The sequence below is a fragment of the Sprattus sprattus genome, assembly GCF_963457725.1.
Source record: "Sprattus sprattus genome assembly, chromosome: 4".
Taxonomy (NCBI): Eukaryota; Metazoa; Chordata; class Actinopteri; order Clupeiformes; family Clupeidae; genus Sprattus; species Sprattus sprattus.
Window position 1 is genome coordinate 18,308,418 of NC_137923.1, and position 15,000 is coordinate 18,323,417.

At 45.1% G+C, this 15,000-nt stretch overlaps 1 protein-coding gene across 2 annotated transcripts in view; it reads right to left on the reverse strand.

Annotated features, from left to right (window-relative positions):
• Nucleotides 1–15,000, reverse strand: part of ephb1 (EPH receptor B1) — a gene marked incomplete at both ends in the record, with an annotated part of 174,960 nt that overhangs the window by 120,955 nt on the left and 39,005 nt on the right. For both annotated transcript variants that reach the window (XM_080836783.1, XM_080836782.1), the window contains one exon: nucleotides 2,992–3,056. In XM_080836783.1, coding sequence (XP_080692909.1) covers nucleotides 2,992–3,056 — 65 coding nt within the window. The remainder of the gene's footprint in view (nucleotides 1–2,991; nucleotides 3,057–15,000) is intronic.

Below are 15,000 nucleotides of genomic sequence, written 5' to 3' on the forward strand. Positions count from 1 at the left end.
ATATTTTCTTGTTTTTTTGTTTGTTTTTCCAGGAGATGTCAACCATAATTTGCCTTCTCCCCTCAACTAAGAAATGAAAAGCGAACGACACAGCTGGGTGTTTACAACTGTGACATGCACACGTGCTGCTAAACAACAACATCCCTGGGGTGTTTGTGTGTGTGTGTGTGTGTGTGTGTGTGTGTGTGTGTGTGTGTGTGTGTGTGTGTGTGTGTGTGTGTGTGTGTGTGTTTGGGGGGGAGGGGGGCACCACTGTGGACCTCTGTCAGCACAGACGAGTCTTTCATGAGTATTTTTATCATCTCACCAGATAGACACGCTTTCATTATGTGGGTCAACTCTCATACCTGTCTGATGTTTACGGAGCTGTAAAACAAACACAAAGCACCCGCACCACTCCCTGAATAAATGCATTTACAAGCAGATGATGAGGAGGCAGCCGCGACAGACTTTTTCTCTGCAATATTTTCAAAGAAACAAAAAGGCACCAGTTTGTCTCACCAGTGGCACACCTGAATAACAAGGCATATGAACTAGACGTATATTTTGTATCGAATCTTGCAATAAAACCATATAAATAGACCCGTAATGTTTACACGTCAGCACAACTCCACATGCTTCGGGTCTGGTACTAACACAATCGCGCTACCTTGTGTTTTGGCAAACAGATCGACCTAAATGTGTCTACAGACTACAGAAAAGCTAAAGTTTTTCCCTAATGCGTGAAACAGATCTTCTGCCTAAAGACTTCTAAGCACAACGCCCTAAACATGATTCTATACAGTGTTTAAGGCACACACACAAACACACAGAATCACACACACACACACAAACACACACTTAGAAATGCAGCCAAGGTTACTGCTGAAAGCTTTAGGAAGATCTTCCAATGAGTCAGCTGTCCTCTCCCCTCTAGCAAATTAAAAGACCACAACCTCCCTGTCTGTGTTTCAGTGCAGCTATCGTTCCTATGAAAAACACACAGGCAGAGTTTTACTGCCATACTTAAATATATAAATATTAATATATAATTATAAATATGTGGCCCTCAAAAGTTACAGCGTAACAGCAGAAGCAGGAGCAAATATTACTCTTATATATTTATTTATTTATATATTTATCTTATATTATTATATTTTCACTGTGGTTTCAGGGACGAAAAGAGTGCATGAGATAAAGCTGCCCAAAAGAAAGAATTCTGCTCAGAATTTGAGGAGACATGACCTTACAGAGGAGCTGCTAAAGCCTTCTTCTTCTTCTTCTTCTTCTTCTTCTTCTTCTTCTTCTTCTACAGCAGCCACGGAAGCTTGTTTATTGTAGTTTTTCCTGATCCTTGATCTTTGGCAGAAGACGAGAGGGCGAATCCCTGCGCTGCACTAGCTGCCTGTGGGCTGTGCACAAGGCTTGGCTCGGTGCCAGGGAGGATTAGATGCGGACGGCGTGATTCACCAGTCAGATGCCAGAGAAGGGGAAGCCCCTCAGACAACAACAACGAAATAAAAAAAACAATAGAGAAATATAAAAAGAAAGAAAGAAAAAAAACACTCGGAGATATTGGTGTTTATACTTAAAAAGATTTCACAGGAAAGGGTTTGTATCATTGCAAATGGTGTGGAAGAGCTTAGGGAATTTGAGCGTTTTCAAAACCTACTGTCAATGTGATGGTTTATGTAGGGGATAATGAGTAGTCCACCAGGCAGTATCAGAAAATAAATCAGGCGGGCTATACATTACATTACAATACTTGCCAACAACAAAAGACATTCCTCCAAAATACCTCTTCTTCTGCCATTTCGTGACTTCTGCTAAGAAAAATAGTACCTCATGCAAAAAGAGCTTCAAAGTTTCAGGTGTAGCATAGCAACCTATTACTTGCTGACTTCACATTACAATTAATTCCTCTTACGGTAAGTGAACAGACTACTTGTGATATTATATGAAAGATGTGTGTCTGTAGACGATGGGTGGCAAGCCAGACGATCCAATTGTAATTAATTATTGACCAATCACCTAAGGACCCTTTACTTTTTTTGTGAGTAACGGTGTTGATTGCCTGACATTTAAACAATGTTTTTTCATGTATTATTCTTTGAAGTTATACGGCTTAATACTCAACTGACTTGTTAACCGAACATTTATGAAGTCGTACATTTATGAACTCTAACAAAGTTACACAACTAAACACACAACTGGGGTGGCCCATTCAAGTCTATAGGACGTTTTGCAACATTCTGAGAAGTTGTACAACAATAAGAGATACTGCCTGATAGATAGTAGCCTAGACGGCTTGAATGTCCGGGTAGTATTAACAGCAACCGCAGTGATCAACATGTCTACATGGTTATATTCCTTCACACAACCTCACCAAAGAGGTTTTGCCCTGACGTGTTCAAGTTTGCAAAAGTAAACACGATTACGTACAAGAAATGTTTGCAATTTCTCCTGTCTTTTGAAACCACACTAGCATTTCACATACCGACTCAAGGACCAAAATCCCATTAGCTGTGGCTTTCTACATGGGCTGCTATTGCGCTATTGTGGGTCCAGACACATATTTAAAAGGATTTGGCAAGGCCCTCTGAGCTTAAATGGATCCATTATGTCATTAAATCGGTATGAATGTGTCGGTGATGAGCTGTTGGGTGGCGAGTCTGACATTGATCGCTTAATTTCGATGGCGGGAGGGAGCTGGAGTGAGCGCACCTGGAGCATATAATGGCTCCTTGCATCGTTGTTTTTTTTTGCATGTGTGTGATTTTTGTTGATTTGAGATCATCCCCCTCCATCACACTCTCTCAGTCACTCGCTAACACAATCTCACTTGCCCTCTCTCTCTTTCTTTTGCACAGTCTCTCTCTTTATTTCCCTCTCTCTGTCAGTCTTCCTGTCTCCCTCAAATTTTCCTTCCGTCTCTCTCTCTCTCTCTCTGTCTCTCTCCATCTCTCTCTCTCTACCTTTCACACTCGTTATTCCAGACATTTCTGCACTTACCCCTGATCCTGGATATGCTGTCCAACCCAGCTCTGCTGTCGCAGTGCGAGTGTCCATCACGGTTTCTGAGAAGAGAGGGGGGGGAAACAAAAATACAGAGAAGGTTACAAAAAGAAAAACTATTTTATATCAAACTTTGTATTGTTTTCTCAGCTTGACTGCATCATCAGTTCTGTGTCACCTTACTGTAAGAACAGCACTAGATGTGATCTTGACAAGACACAGAAGAGTATCAGTCTCTATGCTTCCCTCTCATCTAAAGAACAGATGCTATTTGAGATTACCAGTCAATCTCTATGGCTGTATAAGTACTCAAGGCTGGGTCAGTGCTTATCAGTATCAGCATCAGCTCACAGTATCTATTACTGGATGAGACAACAACCCTCTCCGGGGGCTCCTGCACCTCCTTGAGGGTAAACAGATGGTGGTACTGGTGAAACACTACACAGGAAGAGCACCCTAGACCACCAAGCCTTTCAAGGAATATTTCAAATGTCAATGTGCAATACCATCACGCTTACAAGTGTTCACTTATGTATAATTTGTGTAGTATGTATGTATGTATGTATGTATGTATGTATGTATGTATGTATGTATGTATGTATGTATGTATGTATGTATGTATGTATGTATGTATGTATGTATGTGTGTATGTATGTATGTATGTATGTATGTGTGTATTCTGTGTAGTACAGGGTTGTTGTCGATATGTATAATCACTGTTCTCCTGCTGTACAGCAGGTAAGTATGAAGCATAAGCATCTGTTTAATGAATGGTTTTAGCAACCGGACACCACAGAGTCCAGCAATACAACCACAGACACACTGCAGGGGAGAATGTAATGATGACAGTGTACAGGGCTATGAGGAGCATGTTTTACAGATGATGGTTTTATTTACCTCCCTTATTCATGCTGTCGTTCAGTAGAGAGAGAGAGAGAGAGAGAGAGAGAGAGAGAGAGAGTGATAGCGGATAGCGAGGGGGAGAAAGAGACACTGAGAGAGTGACAGAGAAAGACAGTGAAAGAGGGAAAGATGGAAGGAAGTAAGAGAAAGAGATAGAAAGATGAAGAGGTGGTAGACGGAAAGAAAGATAAAGAGAGATAAAGAGAGAAAATGTGAGAGAAAGGCCTAGTATCCTCAGCTGTGGGCCTAACCTGCTCTGACATCCCTCACAGGATGGCGCCTGGCACATCAACCCCGGAATTTATCAGGATGTTTTGATTAATGCCGCTGTTGGTTGGCACATCAGGGGGAAAGCTGATATTGTTCCACGTGCCAGCACCGTTCGTCTGGGCCTGGATTTATTGCCGTTCTCTCCCTGCCGTTCTCTCCCTCCCTTTCTCTCTCTTGATTTCTCTCCCTCTCCCTCTCTCTATCTCTCTCTATCACTCTCCTTCTATGTATATCCATCCCTTTCTTTCTCTCCCTCCCTCTCTCTCTCTCTCTGTATCTCCATCCCTGTCTGTCTTCCCCTCTTTCTGTCTCTCCCTGTCTCTCTTTCTCTCTCTGCGGCAGCATGGATTGATGAGGACAGCAGATAGACAGGCTCTTAAGCTGCGTAATGACAGATTTATATTAGAAAATATCATTTGGTAATAATGGAAGAGTTGACACTCGTCTGCCAATACTTCATCTCCCCGGTGACCCCGGTGTGCACATCTTTCCAAATCTATCCATCTAATAGCCTACTCCCCTGTGATTGGTGACTGTTAATAAATAAAATGGATCACCGTATGCCATAAACCAGGGGTGTCCCGCGCCGAATAAACATTATACAACGACATCTGAGGAACAGCTGGGCCTATTGATTGAGTGGCTCCTCACAGCAATTACTGTAACACCAGGCTATTGTGAAGACTGCTTGTCTCCAGTTAAAACAGGAATAACAATAGCCGCATTCCCATAAGGTTATTGATCGTAGAGTTATTAAAATGGGCACTTAATACCACGTCTGCGAATGGCATTATAGACTGCTTAATTGATTACTAATGAATGGAGATGTCTCGCTTGAAAGCAGTGCACAGCAAGAGTGGTGACCAATTAGAGACTGTATATGAGCTAAAAATGGTGGGATAGTGTAGGGGTGGTGGCTTACTCAAAGAACAGTTTTGGGTAGATGACATGTGCAGCCACCAACAACCCACTAACCACCCCCCACCCTCTCCACACACACACACACACACACACACACACACACACATACAGTGCAATTCCAATATGTGTTAAAGCAATCTGATGGTGCTCTGGCCTTCGCTTGCTAAAATTGAGTGTGAAAGAGTTCTAAACAGGCAGCGTTTGTGTGTCGTGAAGGGGGAATGTCCGTCTCGTCTCCTCTCGTGGGAAATCACACAGGATTTTGCTCAAATGAAAGGAGGCATCCTCCTGGGGGATGGCTAAGGGAGGGTGAGGAGACGAGATACGGCCGTGTCCATTTTTTTCTTCTAACATTTTTCTTTCTTTTTTCTCTCACTCCTTTTCTTCTTCTTCTTCTTCCCAGGCAGATCAAAGGAGCCATACGTGACTTGCCCTTAATTAGCATAACGCCTGTGTGGCAGCTGAGCCAAATGAGATGCAAAATGGCAACAGCAAAAAACTGAAACAAAATGGAGGCCACTTGGCGGGGGGGGGGGGGGGGCGGGGGGGTCTGGGGCGGCTGGACACACACCTGTGAGAGGTGTGGAAGAACACAGTGGTTCAGGTTGGTTCACAGCGTTGTGCTTCGTTTAATTTCTCCATGGCAACTTAGCTTCCCAGGGCAAGATAAAACAATTTACCCTCATTTCAGCGTTTGTCTCTCTCCTCCCTCATGACTGTTACAGCATGTATTCGGAGTGTCCAGAGAATGTTCTTGACAAATATCTTTCTCAAATAAGTGTTTTCTGTCCACCATCATGACACAGTTTAAATCCTCTGTTGTGTCCTTTTCTTATGATAAAGGTTGAATGTTTTCTGTTACTATAAGCTGATAGTATTCCACCATATACTTTCCACCAATATATTCCCTTAAGGCCCAAACATATCGAAAGTGTGGGCCTGAGATAAAATTGGAAAATTCTTGTTCCAAAGAATACATTATGAAGACCTATGCTTGTTTAAAAATACAACTTCAAAATGCATAACTTTGACAGCAAACACGACTTCCTAGACCTCTTTGGGTCTTGATGTTTCTATGGCTTTCATAATTCAACACACAGCTCATCAGACAACTATCAAAAACGTGACAATGTTCTTTTTTTGCTGTCTATGTTCATCTCACATGCTAAATGTAAAAGTATCAAATTTATTTTTGATGAGCGCTCCCCTCAGCTACTACCATCTTGACAAAGACTTCTGTGCTTGAAAATGAATTACAGTGCAACCACTAACATAGAATACATCCTGCTAGTGCCATATCTTCTGCAACCTCTCTTTCCCCATCTGCCACCAGGGTGTAACCAGGGAGTGTCCTGCTGACAATACTGAGAGGTGGTTAAACGTTTCAAACATTCAGTGTATTTCAGTTCATTCATTCAGATATACAGTGTTTCAATGTGTTGTCATTGCACATTTAAAATGATATTAACTGAGCAGGATTATTTGTCACTGAAAAAGGAAAATGACAATTTAGTGAAAGAAAGTCACACGCTTTAACACACAAAACAGGTAACACACACCGTCTGTGTCATTTAGCTTCTACATGGCCGAGTTCGGCAATAGAATGACCAAGCAGGAGCTGGGGACCAGAATGAGGCATTCTGTCAGCCCCAGTGCCTTACTTCAGCGGTCAGTCAGGACAACGAGGGTCCTTCCTAGCCCTGCCCTCGGGAAACAACTATTCCTCTTATTTACGAGAGTCCAAAGCAAAGCAAATCTGGTCCTTGGAAATGGAGGGGTGGGAGATCAATATTTAATGGCCGTGCATTTCTGTGGAGAAGGACCCCATTAAATATTGACGGGGCTCTGGGTAGATCTGATCGATCGACGCTGTGGTCCTCTTCACACAATTACACATCAGCGAGCAGATGCATGCATCACACACACATACACCTGATCACATCACACCGCACTCAGCCACCACACCAACCCAAGGGGATCCATTTGCTTCAGAAAGCAGAAAATGGCAAAAGAAGGGAGAGAACACGCACTGACCGATACAAAGATACTCACACACTTACAGGTACACATACTCACACACTTACAAATACACATATATTCACACACTAACAGGTACACAGATACTCAGATACACACATTCTCACACACTTACAGATACACACACTCACACACAAAAGTGGTTTCCCCTGGTTAAGCCCATCATGAGGCAGCCAGTGGATGTGAGACATCCACAGAGGTCCATATCACTCAGCCACAGATACAGATAACCCCCCTCTCTCTCACACACACACACACACACACACACACTAATAGAGACACAAGACAACAAACTCTTTCTCTCTCACACACACACTAATAGAGACACAAGATAACACACACTCTCTCTCCCTCTTTTCTCTCTCTCTCTCCCACACACACATACTAATAGAGACAAAAGATAACACACTCCCTCTCTCTCACACAAACAAACACACATCCACACATGCACACTAATAGAGACACAAGATAACATACTCCCTTTCCACACACACAGACGCCCACTAATACAGACACAAGATAACAATCTCTTTCTCTCTCACACACACACAAACATAACACACACACAAACCTTCTAACACTCCAGGAGGGGCAGACTCTTGTGACCTGGTCTCTAGAGTGTCCCATCTCTCTCTCGCACACGCGCACACACACACGCATACACACACACACACAAACACACGCACACGCACTCGCACACGCACACGCACTCGCACTCGCACTCGCACTCGCACTCGCACTCGCACTCGCACTCACACACGCACACGCACACGCACACGCACACGCACACGCACACGCACACACACGCACACACACGCACACACACACAACCTCCTCTGGGTGAGGAACTTGCGAAGCCAGGCCCTGTCTGTTATGGTGTCGGCCCACAGCCCACAGGCAGGTCAGCAGAGTTCTAGCCTTCAGAACTTCGACCGAGACTCTAGTCCCAGACGGCCGATGCATTTTTCACGCAGGAGTCTCTGAACCTACAATGCTGTGGGTCTACAGCTCCCGCGGCAAGTCAACATCTTAATCCTGCTCCTGTTTTTTCCTCCGTCTGCTTCCACTCCTTCATGTGTTCATTGCTCATGGATTGGGTCGACTGGCTAAATAATGAACTTGTAGAGCGGGAGACAGCAGGGGGCGGTGAGAAACACCTTGCCTCGACACAGGTACTGACCACAATCTGCTGATGGTCGCAACGCTGGGACACACGTTTAATCAAATCCCTCTGGTCAATCAGCACCACGAGGGAACAGGTGCAGCTGGTCAAACACATCCTTCTTCTCCCCCCCCCCCAGGGAAGATTCTCTCTCTCCCTCTCTCTCTCCAGCTTTCTTAATCTCTTTCTTACTCTCTCCCTCTCTCTCTCTCTCTCACAGACGTGTCCTCTGGTCGGTGGAAAATATGGCACTTCATTAACATTCATTATCATTCTATTAGGATAGCGGAGCCATCTTTAGGAGCGCCGCTGGAGAGTGGCATCTTTAATTCATCATCACACTGCCCAGTCCGCCCCCCACACACACGCTACACACTTCCTCTCCAAACCCCCAGCCCTGCCTTCCTGTCCTCGCCTGTCACTGCTGTCACCAAAGTTACCTACCCCCCTCATGACGTCAGCCCAGCCCACTCAAGAAAGATCTGAGTGGGTCTCAAGCAGGTCATGGAAAGAGCACAGGGTGGGACACTGGACACTCCATGAGGGTCTGGTCAGCTGGTCTCCGGAGTGACCTAACTCTCTCTTTCCCTCTCTCACACACACACACACACACACACACACAGTCCCCCACCCCCCCAAGAGTGGCTCCATGCTTATTACCAGGAAATTGAGCTTCCAATTAGAGAGCGGCAGGCAAGCAGGCCTTTGACTAGGCTTCTTTACTTGGCTAACCTTCTCTCTCGGCCAGTGCACTGTGTGAAAATGAGGGCTTTTCTTACGTGAGAACAAGAAGACGAAAAAGAGGGGCCAGTAATTAGAGCCGTTGGCTGTCCAGCACGCCAGGTCATTAGCACCGGCAGCAACCTTCACCTGAAACACACTCTGAGCTCTACACGGTTTCACTCACAGTTCAGGTTTGAACTTAGGCAATGAATCTGTGATCAAGGCGATTATTCAGTGTTAATTAGTAAGAGTTTTTCTGCAAAAAAAAAAGAAAAAGCATGCGAAAAGGTTATTAAGATAGCGCTGATTTCATATCTGTAATTGTATTATCATCGCATAATTATTATCTTTTAGCACCTGGTTGGTATATTGAATTACATGAAGCCAAAGAAGTGTGTAATCACTGCTTAAGGAGAGAGAGACTGTGTTTGTGTGTGTGTGTGTTCATGCGTTGGTGTCTGTGCGTGTGCGTGTGCATTTGTGTGAGTGTGTGTGTCGATGTGTGTTTGTGTGTGTGTGCGCATGTGTGTCGGTGCGCGTACGTGTGTGTGTGTGTGTGTGTGTGTGTGTGTGTGTGTGTGTGTGTGTGTGTGTATGCGCGTATATGTTTGTTGACATACATTCCCTCTGGTAAGCAGTCGTGGTACAGCCTCTTGGGTTACTGTTATTTAAATAAAGGGTGTAATGTGTTTTTCTCATATACATTACTACCACAAGATGCATCCGCTGCCTTTCAATTACCCTTCCATCTCCTTAAGCCGGCAGAGTGATGGAAAAATAATCGTAATGCCTGTAAATTTATGGGAGAGACAGCATGCGAGGGTGGCATGAGTTATGTTTCCAATAACAGCACTACATCCACGTGCCTATCTTCTGTCAGTTTTAATTATGTGGACGGCACAATAACGTCATTCCCTAGGGCGTACGGATGTAGGCTCTTTACACAATTTGTATGTACCTACGTAGAAAAGTCACAATACAGTTCAGTTACCATGGCATGATGATATGAGCAAGTTCTAGAACAGACCTGGGCAAGTGCGACGCCAGGGCCATTTGCGGCCCTTTGGCTGTCCCTGAGTGGCCCCCGGAGGTCAATGGTAAAATACCGGTAGGAATCAAACGTTGATACCTGTTTTTATTATATTAGCAATGTCATATGTGTTTTTACTATACCTGCACCGCATTTTTAGCAGTATATCAAAACCATACAATGTAATGCTTTTTATAAAGAGCTAACATTTATATTGAGCAGAATTGAGTTCAGCCTATTGGTCCGGCCCTCCAAAACAGCCCTTCTTTCTCACACGTATAAAAGAATTGCCCACCCCTGGTCTAGAAGAAGCTTTTAGGAAACCTTTTGGAGGGCTTTGGAAGGAAACCTTTTGGAAGGCTCAACCCCTGAAGCAATTAATATGGCCTTACAACTCGTCTTATCACCATGACAACACAAACGTCACACCCTACTAAAAATGTAGAGACAAGAGTGTGTGACCATCCCACTTGGGCCCCATACCGAGGTCAACAACTATGTCCTTCTACCACTTTACACTTGACTGGCACACTGGCATGCCAGTCACGAACACATGCTAAACCAGGGTGAGGACCCTTGTAACGCTGCCCTCCCTGTGGGACTCAGGTGCACTGTGGAGTCCCTCACGCTCCCTTTACTAAGCATTCTCACAACGCCCTTCACCTCACGCACCTTCTCTCTCTCTCTCTCTCTCTCTCTCTACCTATACAAGAATAAAACAAAACAAAAAATACTCTTTTAATGTGGGAAACAAAAAAGCTAAAAAACTAGACCCTTTCTTTTATATGCACAACAAGTGCAGGCATGTAGGGGAGACTGTAACAGGAGGGTTCAGTGAGTGGGCAGGGCAGAGGTGGGAAGCCTCTCATGGTGTTGACGGGGGCAGGTTGGCGCTGGGTGCGTCCTGTGGGGCCCCAGCCCAGGGAGTCCTCTGTTTCATTAACAGTTCATCTTCTAATGGGAGCACACAGGGACCAATCAGGCGGCAGCGTTTCACCACCTCCTGTCTTCGCCGGATGCATCCCCCAGCAGACCAACCGACATGGGGGATGAGGAACACTCGGATACACACCTACTCAGACACACATTTGCACACACTCACACATTCTTCCATTCAAACATACATATACAGACACAGACACACACAGACACAGACTCACACACAGACACACACACACACACACACAAACACAAAAACACACACAGTAACAAACACACGCAAGCAGATACACACAGACATACACGTGCACACACACATACAGTCAGACACATACATTAAGCCACACACACATTCCCACAGTTCAGTGCTCTCTGGCAAAGAAAATTAGCCCAATGGGAGAGTAAACAAGAGAAGTACAGAGAACTACACAAATCTACACACTTACTGGCACCACGTTAAAGGCGTCAGGATGCATACTTTTTCCCTGGCAGCACGTTTCAGTTGATTTATTCTGCACTCTAACTCCAACCAAGCACCACAGTACACTTTTAGACGCTTTGATAACACTGCAGTATGATGAATCTGTCTTTTGGCATCAAACACTTCCTGTAACATGACAGGCAACTGGGATCATTATGAACAAAACATGGCAGCATGGCAGACTGATGGGGAGACTAAAAGGCATGTCTTCCTCTTGGCACTCCTTCATGGGTTTTTTTTCACCCCATCATGCCTTGCTGTCAACACCAAAGGTGTAAGCAACTGTGTTAGGTCAGCTAGCACTGACTTTAATACTTCAATCCCAGTCTGATATATATATATATATATATATATATACAAATATATCCCATCATTGAGTTTGGATGTTGAGTTTATGTGTATATTAAACTCAACATCCAAACTCAATGAAAAGCTGAGCAGTTAAAGGTAAACATGGACTGTATTAAAAATGTATGGATTTGATTCTCTATTTTGTTGCCACTGCTGTCACTGCAACTCGCTTGTGACGGCAACCGATTCGATAAAGCTCACCCAATCATCTCGGAGCTGACTTGGCAACATCACGCCTTCTTGCCCCCCAACATAAAATCAACAAAATCTATAAAAGGCCCCAGCCTGGGTTCTAAGACAAACACGGTGCAAAGGGAGCTCTGACACCTTGTCTTTTGGCAGCCCTGCACACTAAGCTGTCTGCGTTTGTCTGACTCGTCTGAAAGCAATAATTAAGCCATTATTTAGGCGCGATTATTGGCAGCGATGGCAGCCTTTACTCCGCCACCAAAAACACTCATTAGGCGGAAAGGAAATGCCATGGTGACGTCTTTTCTCGGGTTCACAGCCGTCTTTGTAGTAATTACAGAAGCGACCCCCACTGAAGGACCACGGGTGCTCTTTCCCGCGCTGTATAAGGATTCCATGGAAACCAAGGCTCCGGGGCCCCCATACGACGTCTCACCCTACATCACGAGCAAGAACTATGAATTATGGATGAAAGCGCATTAGAGTAACCATAATATATTGGCCCAGCTGTGTGTAACACAAACAGCTTCTGAGAGACAGACCATTTTCCGCTGAGCTCCGCATGTAAAACAGCTCAGGCAGAAGCAGAGTGTCTATCCTATCCTGTCGTATCCTGTTAACTGGTGTTGACACACACAGAACACAGAACACAGAACACAGAACAGCACAGCACAGCACAGCACAGCACAGCACAGCACAGCACAGCACAGCACAGCAGACACAACTTGGTGTCTCGCCTTCGAGCAGATTATTCATCTGACCCAAAGATAACTCACTCCTCCTGATAAGATACAGTAGGGTAGGTACAAGTACTAATCACCACTAACCATTTGACCACTGACTCACTCTTTCTTTCTAACTCTCTCTCTCTCTCTCTCTCTCTCTCTCTTTCTCTCTCTGTCTCTCTGTTTCCAGATAAGGAAACAGCACACAACAGAAACACACAAGATGATGTCATTAATTACCCTTCCCCCTTCTGCTAAATCATGCATAAGTCATTCTCCTTGCCACTACTTTTACCCTTACTTTCCTCCCATCCTCCCCTCTACTCCCTTACTCCTCTCCTCTCTTCACCTCTCCCCCATTGCTCTTCCCTCTTCTTTCTTACTCTCCTCTCCCTTTCCCTGTTATCCTTTCTTCATCTCTCCCCTATCCCTCTCCTCCTCTCCTCCTCTCGTCTCCTCTCCTCCTGTCGTCTCCCTTCTCCTCTCCTCAAGTCTGTGGACTCCCTGGAGCGGTAAGAAGCAGTGAGGAGCTGCTGGGAGTGGGAGCACAGTGGTGAGTGGCAGCAGAGGAGGACTCTACGGTGGATAATGAGTGCAGCAGCCGCCAACAGGGACAAGAAAGTGTGTTTGTGTGAGTCTGTGTGCGTGTGTGTGAGAGAGAGAGATTTGTGAGTGAATGCATGTATGTGTGTATGTGTGATGCCTACCAGGGACTGGTAAGTGTGCGTATGTGTGCATGTGTGAGAGCCTGTGTGTGTTTGTGTGTGTGTGTGTGTGTGTGTATCTGTGAGGGCCTGTGTGTGTGTGTGTGTCAGTGTGTATTTGTAAGTGCCTGAGGGTGTGTGTGTGAGAGAGTGTGTGTGTGTGTGTGCGTGTGTGTGTGTGTGTGTGTGGTGGTGTGTATCCGTGCTGCCTATCAGGGAACAGCGAGAGAAAGTGTGTTTGTGTCTCTGTGTGTACTGCGCGGGCAGTGGGAGGTGCTTATGAGTGAGTAAGAGTGTGAGTGAGAAAGGAGGGATGGGAAAAAGGAAGAGAGCGAGAGAGAGGGAGGGGACAGAGGGGGAGAGAGAGGGGAGTGAAATGAAAGAGCATATGACTGTATATGAAAGAGGGCATGTGCTATATCTGTCCATACACACAAGGTTTGTGCGTGTGTGTGTGTGCGCGTGTGTGCGTGTGTGCGTGTGTGAGAGAGAGAGAGAAAGAGAGAGAGAGGCAATGATAGAATACGTGACTATCTGAACAAGGGCATATATTTATACACACTATGTGCTTGTGGGAGAGAGAAAAATATGAGAGAGAGAAAGAGACACAGAGAGAGAAAGAGACATTGAGAGAGAGATGCAAAGAGAGAGAGCTACAGATAGATAGAGAGATACATACACACAGACACATTTAGTGTGGTTGTGAAAGCTCACCAGTTAACACAACACGCTCCTCTCACCTCCTCAGCCAGTTCTGCAAGAGAATGACTCAAAACATTTGCTGACATTTCTCCCAGTCCTGCCGACGTGACAGATTTTCCGCTATGAATGGCCTTCACCACGCCAGGTCCGGTCCCCCACCAGACACCATGACAACAGTTGTCTCGAGTGAATGTCCTCTCTTTCATGTCTCATGATTCTCTCATCATGTCCTCTCCCTGCTGGCAGCGTGTTGTTGTCAATCATACCAGTACCAACAACTAGGGGGGAAATAACGACTGTGCCAGTGAAAGTGTTATTACTGGGTAACCATGACACCAAGGCCTTTTCCCCATTTTTATTATGAAAGGTTCTCAAGGCATGGTCCCCTGTCGCTAAGGAAGTAAACAGCGATGATTTTGTTTCTGCGTAAGACAAAGAAACAGGCAGATACAGTATATTTATCTGGTCTTCATCTAGGTTTTAAAACCCTGTTGCTAAGCAAAAAATTGACTTTGGCCCTTTTGTACAACTTCCACTTCCTCTGAAGGGATAAGAAGGGTTGACAGAGTAGGGTGGAGGGCGTCTATGAACCTCCCCTTCTCATTCTTAGTAGCAATGGACACCCTTTAATATCCTTGCTTTCAGTTGAGCTGAATTTCAATAAAAGTCAAATTATCGTCATTTCTCGCAAGGCGGGCAGGGCTCAAGGCCAAAATTGATTGAGAAGCCACTCAAATGTATGATCCACATCTATGACAGGCCCTCACACTGTGGACTTCACCTAGCCATTTGGAGAGAAGAAAGAGGTAGGGTACTCCAGATCTGTGGGTAAGTGTGTGACTGTTTGTATGTGTGTGTGTGTGTGTGTG